Source organism: Trichechus manatus, unplaced genomic scaffold (genome assembly GCF_000243295.1).
Source record: "Trichechus manatus latirostris isolate Lorelei unplaced genomic scaffold, TriManLat1.0 scaffold00026, whole genome shotgun sequence".
NCBI classification, from domain to species: domain Eukaryota; kingdom Metazoa; phylum Chordata; class Mammalia; order Sirenia; family Trichechidae; genus Trichechus; species Trichechus manatus.
This window is the reverse complement of record NW_004443962.1, coordinates 22,597,224-22,612,232: the sequence shown is the minus strand read 5'-3', so window position 1 is coordinate 22,612,232 and position 15,009 is coordinate 22,597,224. Positions and strand designations below refer to the sequence as shown.

Below are 15,009 nucleotides of genomic sequence, written 5' to 3'. Positions count from 1 at the left end.
ATTAAATAAACTATTTTTTTTGCTGCTAATCTTAATGGAAACATCAAGGATGATGGTGTAAGTATAAGCCTTCCTCAGTCAGCACTGTTTTCATAGAACTGACACCATGAATCGTGTATACAAAGATCTTTGAGAGGAGAGTCAAAGCAGAGAGTCGAGGAAGTCCACTCCTAAGATTGTAAACGTTGTTGGCTTTTGTACAACTTGTGACCTATTATTTTGTAAGCTTCAGAATGAATGAAATCTTTGTCCTTTTGTCTTCTGTTAAATGCAGGAAAGTCCAAGAAAGGTATGACAACCTCCCTGTGTGCTGTTTTTGCTTCCAGCAAATATTGAAAGGTCATTGTCAGTCATCTGTAAAGAGTAATTAGATGTAAAACTGTACAGTGGTGGATTTTTAGTCTAATTATTCCTTTCACACAATAGAGAAAAAAGTTGTTGCACTTTCAAAACAAAATGCTGGGCACAGCTGCTATTCATTCACAGGCAGCTGCATGACCCTCTTTGTTTTGGTGTTTTATTACAAGGTCAGACCCTACAGGAAGCATGGGTCCTGTGGAAGCATTGTTTTGCAAGATTCAGGATCTATCTAAAGAAAAGAGTGGGCATGGTGATGTATGTAGCCTGAGTGTAAAACATGATGTTTCTCCTTTATAACGGCCAGGTATAAAAAAAGGCAAGCTACAGTTGGAGGGTGGGAAGGATTTAGGACATTCCTACTTATTCATTCTTTTAAGCTTATTTTATAAGAAAGAAAGTGGAGAGAGTGAAGAACAGCTTCAATGACTGGCTTGAAAAAGGAAGATGGTTGTTTCTGTAGTTAGGTGGTAGATATGTCAGATGCTAGGAGATTTCTAATAATGTTTCATGGGCTGTGCTTCAAACGATTGAATGGCATTTTACAAACCTGAGCTCTTCAAAAGTATTTGTTACTGTCTGTTTGGAAAAAATTGTTTTATAGATATAGTCTTTTTTTATTTTATTTTATTTTTTGGTGGACAGGTATGTGTGAAAGATCTTTTTGTTTTTGTAACAAGTCTTTTTTGACTAACTGTATTCATGTATTATAAGACCATTTTTTTTTAACTTCTTAAGTTCTCTGGAAATTCAGATTTAATCTAAAAATGTGAATATGGTGCCTTGTTAATCTGCTGGTATTGTTACTAACAGTGTCGATGATTAGCATGTTGGAAGCCTTGTGTATTTTTCTTGTCCCTTTGTCATCCTTTTTGATCTTGTATCTTTTCCCCTTTCTCTGTCATTCTCTTCCCTAATTCCTGATTTGTCCTATACCTTCATCTCCCGGCTGTGGACTATCATTAGGAAGAATGAATTTCTCAGCAGGTGAGTTACAGCAGGCTGAACTGGCAGAAATACTGGTTAGTTTTGTCCTCTTAAATCAGGTTACATTTTTAAGTCATCTCATTTTCCATGTGAAGTCCCAGGTAACCCTAAAAAGTATATTACACAAACTTGGAAAATGTTGGCAAGAGTCTACATACCCTGGAAGAGCTAACTCAGAAAGGGCTTTCTGGGTCTGATTAGTCAGAATTCATAGACACTGGCAATAAAAATCAATAAGTCCATCAGTGGGCCTTGCATATCCAATCTGTTGACTCTCTAGGACGATCTCATTTCAGTGCAGTGAAGAGAGATGAATTTGTTTGGGTTCCTTGTATGTGCTATGATTAGTGACAAGCCTCAGATATTATCAAGTCTCACTTTATATACTTTATGAACTACCCTGTCAAACAGCTATTTCTGTCTGGATAATAAGTATTTAGAGCATTTACAAGTCCGTTTTTACTTTTCAAGGAGACCTGGTTGTGCAGTGATTAAAGCACTTGGGTGGTAACTGAAAATCAGCAGTTCGAACCCACCAGCCGCTTCTCGGGAGAAAGATGTGACAGTCTGCTTCTGTAAAGATTTACAGCCTTAGAAATCCTATGGGGTAGTTCTACCCTGTCCTGTAGGGTCTCTATAGTTAGAATCAACTTGACGGCAGTGGGTTTTGCTTTTTACTTTTTAGTTGCTTTCCCACTGCTTAATGTTATTCGTGTTTAATTTTTATTTAAAATAAAAATAAAAACAAGCATCCTCAAAGGTTGGGAAAGTCTCATTTTTTCTAGTTCACTTACTTTGCCCCACCCCTAACTGTAGATACATTTCAATTCCTTATTTCACCATTAATGTAGAATTGATAGATGAGAATATGAATTCATTCACTGACTCTTTATGACATTCATATGCTAAATAATGTGGATACTGTAACAGGTCATACATGGCTCCATTGCTCATAAAGCTTACACTTGAGTGGAGGCTTAAAGACCAGTTTACAGTTGTTCTGGTTCTTTGCTGCTCCAGAGTTCTTCTTGGACCTCCTTAGGGGGATACCCTTTTTCAATCCTTTGTTCTTCTATGGTGTTTCCTCTATCAAAAGTACCTATGCCTTTGATTGGCCAGACCAGAGCCTGAATCCCAAACCCAGCTTTTCAGAATTACATTGGCGTAATTCCACAGTCGCAGGCAAACCATTTCTTGGAATTGTTCAGCAGAGATAAGGATAAGCCAGATGGCAGCTGGGTTCATTGTGACCAGGTAAAGTGTTAGTTGCATTTAGAAATAAAATTCCTCCATAAGGAGAACATTCCCACTCACGTTGGATCCACAGGAAACAAACATAGTGTGTTGGGAAAGATGTGTTCATTAGCAGTGGGCTTTTTCATTTAAGTTGCTAGGAAAATGTAAAATGCTTATTCTACCTTGGGAAGGACTGGAAGGCTCTCTCAGCTGTAGAGTTAGACGTCAACGAATAGTGAATCGGCTTGGAGAATGTATGTTCACTGTCCTTAGTGGACATTGTGACATGGCTGCCCCTCATGCCCACGTCTGAAAAAGCTTGAGTTATTTTAGTTTACTGTCCTTACCTGAAGGTTGTAAGTTCATTCTCTTATTCTGTGATATGGTTTGAAAAAAAAAGATCTACATATCTTGATTGAAATTATTCCTTCCTACCTTGAGGGGCAGGACATACCGGTACTTTAATAAAATATATATATATACTCACCCTCTTTTTGCTTTTCCAAGGAGGTGTTAGGTGCCTTGTGGGGACTGATTGTTCCTCGTGGTAGGAGACTGAAGGGGAGAGGGGGGTTGCAGCAGGTGCCACGACCAGGGATGCGATTCTTGTGTGTTTCAAATTACCTGGCTGTCTTTTAGTGGTTTGTTTTCATACTAAAACGAGGAAATATCTTCCATGTAGTTGGTGCCAATTTGGAAGTTTTCTATGTCAGATGCCTTTTTTGAATACATAAGGAATTATACATGTGTGACCTTTTCAAATAATTTCTGTTTGTTTTTGCCTCCCCCCACCTTTTTCATAATGAATAATTGGAAACAATTTAAAAGGAGCAATAAGTAATTCCAAAAGTTCAAGTGTCAAAGGTAAATATTTGAATAATGGATTATTTTGTCTTTCTTTATAAAAAATGAATAAATAAAAGGCACAAGCTCCATGCTTATGAATGCACTGGCTTTGTTTTTATGCTTTGATGCCGATTAATGATATTCTATCTAAGATCTCGTGGTGTGTCTTTATGTTTTGTGTCTTCCCTTAGCTAAGTGATGTGGCTTTATGAGAAAAAAATGTATGTGTTTATAGTAACAGCTATATTAAGGAAACTTATTCTTCCAAAAATATCTTAATCCAAATTAAGGCTTTAACATATTTTCATCTAGGTAGCTAACACTGCTCTGAGTACTAATGGCTTGAAAACTCGGCATGGAACTAAACTCAGTTTACTGAAACTTCTGGAGTATAATGCTTAGTTAGAGCATCATCGTTGTGGCTCCCATTTTTAAGTGGAAATGTTTACTCAGCAGCTGAGGAAGCTATTGGAGTCATTCACTTCCTCTTGCCTGCTTTTTGGCCATTCCTTTGCTAATTAACAGCCTCGTGGAAAGGTAGGGAGAGCACTGGAAAAGAGGCAAAATTCAAATGGTCCAATGGTATATTCTTAATAGCTTGATCAGAGTAGTGAGAGAGTGTAAACTATCGTACTGGTTAGAGGAAAGTTTTGTTTTTTTTTTTGTAATGAACCAGGAGATTTGTTAATCAGTATGGTCCCTGCTTGCTGAGTATACGGTAAAATAGAGAACTGAAAAAAGGCCAAATTCCCAAGTCAGCTACCAGAGAGTAAGCCATAGCAATAAAAGTACAGGTAGTCCTCCACTTAATAAGTATTTGAGTTACAATGAACTGCACTTATGACCATCTGTTCTTTGTTTTGTTTTGTTTTTTTTGGTACATCTTATTGTTAGTAATATGTACTACATACAATATTCCGGCACATAATTTACTGATGTCATCCTATCTGTAAGTTTATATGTATTGTTTCCAACCCCTAAAGACAAATAAAGATCAGATTTATCCAGATACTGATAATACAAGGCAATAATAATGAAAACTGAAAAAAAATGAGGTATTCGACTTAGAACTAACTTATGACAGTGCCATTGGAACGGAACCCCGTTATAACTTAGGGACTACCTGTACAAGGTAAAGCCAATGACATAATGTGCCAGCTGACGAAGTACCAGGGTAAGGAAAAAGCTCTTATTTACTATACCTTGGGACCTGTTGACACCTGCATTTTCATACGGTCAACATCACCAAGTGGCTGATGGCTGATTGTTAAGGTGGAATAAGAAGAAAGCTACACACCCAGTAATTAGAAGAACTATAGCCACTGGAACGATTATTGATCCTAAGTGTTTTAAATAAGTAGTTGGAAAGTAAGGGTAATTAAAAAACAAAGACAGAATGAGAAAAATGAAAAAATGTGCAGTTTGGATCCTATCCAGATTAAAAGCATAAGTGCCCAACTCCGTCTCAGCCTCTGCTCCCCAGAAAACCCATTCTGTGATCAAGGACAATATCTACTTCATAGAAGTCCAAGCTTTCAAGTCAGCCCAAACCTGAGTCCAAATACAGATTCCACCCCTTGTCAGCTCTGTGATCCTAGGCAAGTTACTTAACCTTTCTAAGCCTTGTTTCTCTCACATGTAAAATGGAATGATAAATAATGTGGGACTATAATGGGATAAGGAGCCCGTGTGGTGCAGTGGTTAAGTGCTTGGCTGCTAACAAAAGGTCGGCAGTTGGAAACCACCAGCTACTACCCAGGAGAAAGACGTGGCAGTCTGCTTCCATAAACATTACAGCCAAGAAAACCCTAGGGACAGTTCTACTCTGTCCTATAGGGTCACCTTGAGTTGGAATCGACTCAATGGCACACAACAAAAACAGCAACATAATGGGATCTTTATAGAATGTGTAACAGAATTCCTAGTACATAGTAAGTGCTAGAAAAAGGATAACTATTGTCTATCCACAGACTATGCACAAACTAACCACTTTACATTTTCCATAAGTTTTATTGGAAATTAGTTCAATACATTGTCTATTATAGATGTAGTAGACCTTTTTTTTAATATTGTGGTGAAAATATCCACAACAAAACATACACCAACAATTTCCACTTGTGTAATTCAGTGTATAGTAGGCCTTTGATATTCATGAGGATTACACTTGATTCTTTTCATGAAACCCCAAACTACCGAATACTGTTATTGCCCACATCATCACCTTTAAAATAGAATAAAGTACATACAACTCAAAAAATAAATAAATTTTTTTTTAAAAAGCGTAAGTGATGGTATGAGATACAAGGTTTTGAAATCCTATACCTGGAAGATTTCATCTGCTGCTTTATGACCACATCTCACGTTTCTTAAACTCAGATACCACTCAAGAGTGACAGCTCTCAAATCCTGGTGTTGCTTGTCACTAGGAGTCATCCTGCTTTCACATGAACCCAGCTGCATTTCAAGGATTTAGGGCCTTTAGTTTTTCTTACAGTATATAATCCTCAGTTGTGTTGAGATGTAGGAATGGTTTAGGCAAGTGTTAAGTGAGCCCACTGCCAAAAAAGATCACTCACAAGACCACTTCTTTGAGTCTCTTTCTTGCACTGAGCATGATGCTGTTCCTTTGATCTTATCAGCTTCAAAACAAATGAGACCAAACTTACCCCTGGAGTCATATGCAGATGTTTTTGGTTGCTGTTGTGAGTCTGTAGACTTAAAAGTTTCCAGGACTGAAAAATGAGGCACAGTAACATATTTATGGCTCTTTTCTTAGGGTATAATCACCAACAGATGAGTGAAGGACAAAGGCAGAAATCTTCTGAATTTTACAACCGGACCGCGTCTGAGTCAAATGTCTACTTGAATAGTTTCCATTATCCAGATCACAGCTACAAGGACCAGGCCTTTGATTCTTTGAGCCTAGACAGCTCTGATAGCATGGAGACCAGCATCTCTGCCTGCTCCCCTGACAATATCTCTAGGTAAGATTTATTCATGAGTAAGTTTTCTGGTTTAGAAAAGCACTTGCTGGTTTCAAAAGGTAAAGCCATCAAATTGGGACAATGTATATGTACAAGCCCAAATTGTCCAGGCCCAAAGAGTCTACAATACAGAAGAAAGTCTAATGCCATGGGCCCTTTGAAAGTAGTTTATACCCTGTGTGACCTAGCCAGTCAGACACCATGCCATCCATTCTTCCCCTTTGCCCTATTTCTTTACACTTGAGCTCACATTTATACTGTTCTTCAACATTGATTTGCCTCTGTTGACTCTGATTTTTATTTGCAGTGGTTTTGATCAAACAAAGAAATAATTTCCAACAGTAGAGTCAGAACTGTGAAGGAGTTTTTACCTTTATGTTTTGTTAAAAGGAAGGCTCTAGCTGTTGTGCTTATTAAAGTTTTTGTAGGGATTTTAGCACTCATTTGTGTTCATACTTTGAGGGAAGCAAAGGTAGTGCTATGGAATTAGGGGCAGAGGCACATCTAAAATGCAGATCTAGTCATAGAACTTCTCCTCTTCAAAAGCTTTGATGGTGCCCCATTACCTACTGAATAAAGTCAGACCCCAGAGGCAGGCATTCCAGGTCCAGCTTAGCTCCCCATTCATTCTCTCCTCCTGACACACCTCACAGGACTTCTTGTTATTTGAAAGGGTGGTGTGCTCTCAGATCTCTATGCCTTTGACTGTATTGGTCCCAGTCCTGGAATCAGGTAGTTTGTTTATTCATTCATTCTTTTATACGCTCAGTCATTCCACCAATATTTACAGAGTGCTCTGCAGAAGTCATCGACTGAAGCTGGCTCATATGGGCTGGCCAGACCCAAATGTATATAACTCTTCACAACTCTGTGCTCAGTGATTTCATGTGGTATCTTGAAATTGGCCGTTATAGCAGTATTTACACCAAGTAAATATTTGTGCCCATTCCAAAGAAAGGCGATCCAACAGAACGTGGAAATTATCAAACAATATCATTAATATCACACACAAGTAAAATCTTGCTGAAGATAATTAAAAAAAACATTGCAGCAGTACATCAATAGGGAACTGCCAGAAATTCAAGCCAGATTCAGAAGAGGACACAGAACAAGGGATATCATTGCTGATGTCAGGTGGATTCTCGCTAAAAGCAGAGAATACCAGAAAGATATTTACCTCTGTTTTATTGGCTGTGCAAAGGCATTTGACTATGTGGATCATAACAAATTATGGATAACATTGTGAAGAATGGGAATTCCAGAACACTTAATTGTACTTATGAGAAACCTGTACATAGCCCAAGAGGCAGCTGTTTGAATAGAACAAGGGGATACAGCAGGGTTTAAAATCAGGAAAGGTGTGCATCAGGGTTGTATCCTTTCACCATACTTATCCAGCCTGTATGCTAGGCAAAGAATCCGAGAAGCTGGACTATATGAAGAAGAATGTGGAATCAGGATTGGAGGAAGACTTGTTAATAACAACCTGCGATACACAGATGACAAAATCTTGCTTGCTAAAAGTGAAGAGGACTTGAAGCACTTACTGATGAAGATCAGAGACTACAGCCTTCAGTATGGATTATACCTTAACATGAAGAAAACAAAAATCCTCACAACTAGACCAGTAATCAATATCATGACAAACGGATAAAAGATTGAAGTTGTCAAGGATTTCGTTTTACTTGGATCCACAGTCAATGTCCATGGAAGCAGTAGTCAGGAAATCAAAGGATGTATTACATTGGGCAAATCTGCTGCAAAAGACCTCTTTAAAGTGTTAAAAAGCAAAGATGTCACTTTGAGGACTAAGGTGCACCTGACCCAAGCCATGGTATTTTCAGTCACCTCACATGCATGCGAAAGCTGGACAGTGAATAAAGAAGATGAAGAAGAATTTATGTATTTGAATTATGGTGTTGGCGAAGAATATGGAATATACCATGGACTGCCAGAAGAATGAACAAATCTGTCTTGGAAGAAGTACAGCCAGAATACTCCTTAGAAGCAAGGATGGCGAGACTATGTCTCACATACTCTGGACATGTTATCACGAGGGATTAGTGCCTGGAGAAGGACATCATGCTTGGTAAAGTAGAGGGTCATCGAAAAAGAGGAGGACCCTCAATGAAATAGATTGACACAGTGGCTGCAACAATGGGCTCAAACATAGCAACGATTATGAGGATGGTGCAAGACAAGGTAGTGTTTCGTCTTGTACATAGGGTGGCTATGAGCATCAGCACCTAACAACAACAGCAACCAAACCAAACCCGTTGCCATCGAGTTGACTCCAATTCATAGTGACAGTATAGGGCAGAGTGGAGCTATCCCATAGGGTTTCCAAGGAGCAGCTGGTGGATTCGAACACCACCACCAAGTAAATTGGCAAACACTAAACAACAAGTCTCCACCCCTACACCCTCTCCCACCCGCCTCTCACAGAACTGATTTACCAGCGCACCACTGTCTACAGTCAGTTCATTAGGTCATTTGTTTATTCATTTAACCAATACTTACTAATAGTGCCTGGCATTGCAAAATATCTTTTATCCCTGTCTTGCCCCCGCTTCCTTCTTAGCCTGGAGAAATTCTCCTTATCCTCCAAGCTCAGTCTTAAATTGGAGTCTTATGAGTACTTCTCCCTTTTGGGCCTCTCTCTTCTGTGTCCCCATAGCATTTGAGATATATATATATATATGTATATGTATATATGTATATATGTATATATATATATGTATATATTACAACACTGATCACATTGTTTCCAATTTGTCTTCCATAATTAATTTGTGAATTCCTCAATGCCAAATTATCATTTGGTTTCTGGACTCAAAAGGGATCTTGGCATATTATAAGTAATAAATGTTGGCCTAATAAATAATTTGGAATATAGTAAAATGGATATATTTTTAATTTTGATGTTTTCCTGTGTTTGATCTATATATCCTAATTGACTGAGAACCATTTGGTTTCCACCCAAAAAGTATCCAATAGTCAATAAGTGTTAATTGAGCACTTATGTGTCTCAAAAGAAACTGTCTATGTGATAATTGCCATCAAATAAACTTCCTGTGTTGCAGTGATGCCAGCAGGCTGGAAATAAGAAGTCTTGTGTTCTGTGGGTTTGACCTGACAACTGATTGTGCTGCCTGGAGAAGATCATAGAATTCTCTTTGTCCTGATTTGCTAGTGTGCAAAATCGAGGGATTGTTTCTTGAATAAAAGGGTGATAGATTTTAAAACAATTTGGGAGAAATTACTAGTATATAAATATAATTTCTTCCTTTACAAAAGTTTGCACAATGTGCTCCCTTCTCAAAACAAAACAAGTAGTAACAGATAAACAGAGAAGCGAAGTATATTTAGCTTTGGGTAAACCAAACAAACCTGTTACTGTTGAGTCGATTTCACCTCATAGCTTTGAGCAGTGTTTCCTAAAGGAAAAGAATGTCAGAGACCCACGTCTAATCAGGCATTAGAGACAGGAAATTGTCTAGAGGGTGGGGGAGGGAGAGAAGAAAAGAATAGATGCTACATTTTGTAATAGAGTACAATGCCTTGCCATTTTGGTATTAATGGGTGAAATATCAATATTGTTGTTCATTGCCGTGGAGTTGATTCCAGCTTGTGGCGACCTGATGTGTTTCAGAGGAGAACTGCTCCATAAGGTTTTCAAGGCCGTGACCTTTAGGAAGCAGATTGCCAGGCCTGTCTTCCAAGGTGCCTCTGGGTAGGTTCCAGCCACTAAAGTTTTGGCTAGTAGTCAAGTGCTTAACTGTTTATGCCACCCAGCAACTCTATGAAATAATCACTATTACCAGGTATATCCTATCAAAGAAGGACCTGGGAAAAACACTGAAACAAGCATGAGAATTGTATTTCTGCTTGCTACATGGGAAATGACCCAGATTTAAGGAGAGAACCATTTAATAATAAAGAATGAGGATAAGTGAGTTTCTTTAATCTTAGGGAGACTAATGTTTCACTTCATTCACTGTTAGAGAGACATTATCTCGCTTATCCAACTTTTGTTTTATTTTTTAATTTAATGTGATTATTTTAGGGAGGGCACTTGAGTGTAGGGAACAGTTGGGCATCAACCTGCCTCTTTCACTGAGGGGTGTTGATCAATACCAGGTGCTCCTATCAGAGCCTTGACAACAGAGCCAGGAGGAAATGTTCTCAGAACAGAAAGCCTAGAACTTTGAGTAATTATTCACCATGACAGTAACCTGACCAATTCAATACAGTATTTAAACAAGACACTCACCAGGACACTTACACAAGACAGAGTGGATAACTCAACAACTCTTATATAATGATGAAGAAAGGAATAAATTAACATTAAAAGAGAGGAAGAAAAATGCACGTTTGCTTTCCTGGTGTGGTAATCTGAAGGGGGCAGCCTATGGTTCTTATGTAGCAGTTTTTTGAAAACATCACATTTCTCCCCCTGCCCTGAAAAATAGTTGACATTTTCTAAATGTAAATTTATGAAATTTATAATGTATAAATAGGATACTACTAATCCTATGGTGAACTTTTGATAGCTTGACCTTTTTTATTTTTCCCTATTTTTGAGCCATCTTTAGTAAATAAATACAGTTTATATGTTTTCCATTCTTGGTATTTTTCTTCCTCCATTTTCAGCTTCCTGCCTCGACTTGTCTTCCAAAAATTAGAAGTAAATATGCATCCTTCCAAATAATCATTTCCAACCCCCATCTTATATTTAATGATGGTAAATGAGTACAGGAGCCCTGATGGCACAGTAGTTAAGAGCTCAGCTGCTAACCAAAAGTCAGCAGTTTGAATCCACCAGCTGCTCCTTGGAAACCCGATGGGGCAGTTCTACTCTGTCCTAATGAGTACAGTCAATGACCTAAAATGTGACCGTTTTGATTGTATTTAGTAAGTTTTCTAAGTTCAGATTGGGAGACTTAAACAGGGTTGCCACCAAAAACTTTATTTTTATTCACTCACTCACTTAAAAAAAAAAGGGTTTGCAAAGGTGGAAAGTGAGAATGGTTCCATTAAGTAGACCATGTTAAAAGGACAGCATTATTGCAGAGTCATCATTCTTGGCAAGTGTTTTCATGCAGACGGGATCATTCCCCATAGTTAGTCCACACAGAAGTGACCCAGTGGTGCGAGCAGTCACAGGCACAGAAACCAATCAGCACAGTCAAAAATTATGAATGGTATTTATCTGATTGTGCTAGCAGATCCTGTGAATGACAAAAATAAAATAAAACCATAGTAGAAGATGAGTGTGAAAGATCTAGTGTAAAAGAGAGAGCAAAAAAGAGGCATTTTTTCTCTGTGGAGTGATTATCTGGAAGAAATCATGCTATCCTAAAACAAGTGTGCCCCCATCGTTATGGAAAATAATATGACAAACACTAGGAAAACAGATAATAAGGGACTAATGTTTAAAATGTGCGTTATGGAAAAGCATCCTCATTTGTTTGAGAATTAGTAGAAAGGAGAAAAAGATTGCTCTACTTAAATTTGTTTTTTAGTTACGTATTAACATACCCTGAAATTACACATATGCTAAAGAGGTAATTCCATGCTTAAATTCTGGTGACATAAACTTGGGCTTGTGGTTTATTATGTCATAAAAAGTCACGTGTAGAACTGTAGAATTACTCAGCGTTGTGGGTAAAATTGCCCTTTATTTTTTGTTGAGACATCATTTTTGTGACTACCACAGCTTTATGTGAGTCAGGCAATGTTTTTTGCTTTTTCAGCATCATTATTTACATTGTAAACATACAGCTTAGAAAACAGATCTTGAGTCCTAGAAAACAGGCAACTGAGCTTTAATTCTGCATTAAATTCGATTTAAATTTGGTTCTGTGTTGGCTCGTAGAATGGGACACGCTGAATACCTGCAATGATACATTTTACTATTGCTAGTGTTGACTTACTGTGCCCTGACTCTGTGCTTGTGCTTTGAGAGAATGTTGTTGTTGTTGGGTGTTGTTAATTCCAACTGATTGCGACCCCATGTGACAGAGTAGAACTGCCCCATAGGGTTTTCTTGGCTGTAATCTTTACCGGAGCAGATCGCCTGGCCTTTGTCCCACAGAGTGGCTGAATGGGTTCAAACTGCCAACCTTTCAGTTAGCAGCCGATCACTTAACCGTTGCATCACCAGGTCTCCTTGAGAAAATATTAAGGACATTGATTTTTAGCTTAAATATCAACAGTGAGGGGTGGCGAAGGGGGATAGTGGATGTGGAGAGGGGCAAATAATGGCTGAACTTGGTTTTAAGAGTACTTTAAGCAGAATTTCAGGTGCTTCTGATCACTTCATTTTAGGCAAAAGTTTGTATTCTGATTTCTATCATAGATAGTCAAAACCAGTGTATGCATTCTATTCTAGGGAGTTCTTTTCAGAAGATATAGCAAACCAGAGTGATTTCAGAGGTGACAGGCAACTGTGGAGAGGACCAGATGCCAGACTACGTGAAAGATGATTGAGAAAGTGTTAGAAAAGGGAAGGCTCGTGTTCTTCTAATACGCGAAGAACTATGGAATAAAGAAAAATTAGATTAATTTTATAAGTAGTAAATAATTTGCTTGAGCTGAAAAAAAAAACCTCCAAAGAGCAAATTAATTAAAAATAAATATTCTAGGCCACTGGTTTTTCCATTAGTGATAATCTTGGTACACTGAAGGCAATTTCGGAAAAAGTTTGTCTGTCTATGGAGAATTTTCTTTTGCTTCATGTTATGTTTTGTTTTTCATATATGAAAATGTTCTTTATTTTTCATTTTTCCTTTTTCTGTTTGCCTTTGCCTCAAAGTGAACTTCCTAAAACAAAATTGATTTACAAAATGGTGTTTTCCATCAGTAATTCAAATTTTGCTGAAAGAGAATGTTACTCAGCACTGAAGACTCCTAAGTCTACTATTTAGATTCCCTTTACCCTTGATGGCAGTTTTGTTTTCCTTTATGAATACAGTTTTACCAGTGTTGCTTAGATATAAAAGAAATCTTCAGTTGATGAACTAGCAACAACATGACTTAAGTAGAAAAAGGCAGAACTAGGCATGTTTATAGCATTAATAGCTAATCTCTCAGTACCATCAGAATTCTTACAGCTATCACATAAGAGATCTGAACTGCCTTTTGGAGAAGGTCCTGAAGTTGGGGCAATGACAGGAAGGATTACTTCTCTCCTGATTTGGATAGACTTGAGAAAATAATGATAAATATCACGTGCTACAGGTAATGCATTATAAAGCTTATCTTCAGTGACTTCAGACTCCCCCTACATGAGAGGTGCTAGGCCGCGTGACATTTCATCTGTTGCCATCTTCACATGCCATGATATTGTCAAGCCTAAATACCACTCCCTAAATTCTTATTGCAGTTGCACTTGCTTTTCACTGCAGGTGCAGTTCTGATGGCAAAAAAAAAAAGAAAACGAAAAACTGTCAAATAGTGACAACATAATATAGAGCAAAGACAGTTTTGTTGAATAATAGTGGCTTAAATGTCTGGTACTGGTACAACAGATACATAGACCAAAGGAACAGAATTCAGAATCGAGACATAAATTCATCCACCTATGAGCAGCTGATGTTTGACAAAGGTTCAAAGTCTGTTCAGTGGGCAAAAGACAGTCTTTTTAACAAGTGGTACTGGCATAACTGGACATCCATCTGCAAAAAAATGAAACAAGACCCCATACCTCACACCATGCACAAATACTAACTCAAAATGGATCAAAGACCTAAATATAAAATCTAAAACGATAAAGATCATGGAAGAAAAAATAGAGCAACACTAGGAGCCCTAATACATGGCATAAACAGAATACAAACCATAACTAACAATACACAAACACCAGAAGAGAAACTAGATAACTGGGAGCTCCTAAAAATCAAACACTTAGCTCATCAAAAGACTTCATCAAAAGAGTAAAAAGACAACCTACAGACTGGGAAAAAATTTTTGGTTATGACAAATCTGATCAGGATCTAATCTCTAAAATCTACAAGATACTGCAAAACTTCAGCCACAAAAAGTTAAATAAACTGATTAAAAAATGGACAAAGGATATGAACAGGCACTTCACCAAAGAAGACATTTAGGTGGCTAACAGATACATGAGGAAATGCTCACGATCATTAGCCATTAGAAAAATGCAAATCAAAAGTATAATGAGCTTCCGGGCAAAATGGAGCTCTAGGGAGAAGCACCACACCGTCCTTCCACAGCAAAGATCCGAAAAACTAAGCTGAACAGAGAATACAACAATCCTGAAACCCTAAAATATTAAATGAAGAGATAAAGAACTCAGCCAAGCACCAAATGGAGTGAGAAAACTAACAGAGAACGGAGAGCGAGGAGAGATTCATACAGAGGTCCCCTACCAGCTAACACAGTGCAGATCCGCCATCTTGCACTCCTATCGGAGACCAGCAAACAGGGTACGAGAAAGCAGCCTCACGGAAAGTCCAGCGAGAGACAAAACAACTGTTTCTCGTCTCTCTATATCTTCCTTCTCTTTCTGTTCCCTGAATACCTGGCGTTGTATACCTCTACGCCTTCTTGCCAGGCTGTACTGCAACACCTGAGA

At 38.1% G+C, this 15,009-nt stretch overlaps 1 protein-coding gene across 2 annotated transcripts in view; it reads left to right on the top strand.

Moving 5' to 3' along the window:
- The window catches only part of PHLDB2 (pleckstrin homology like domain family B member 2), a 173,454-nt gene that overhangs the window by 127,140 nt on the left and 31,305 nt on the right, over positions 1-15,009 (top strand). For both annotated transcript variants that reach the window (XM_012554759.1, XM_004373693.3), the window contains exon 13: positions 6,203-6,410. In XM_012554759.1, the coding sequence (XP_012410213.1) occupies positions 6,203-6,410 (208 nt within the window). The remainder of the gene's footprint in view (positions 1-6,202; positions 6,411-15,009) is intronic.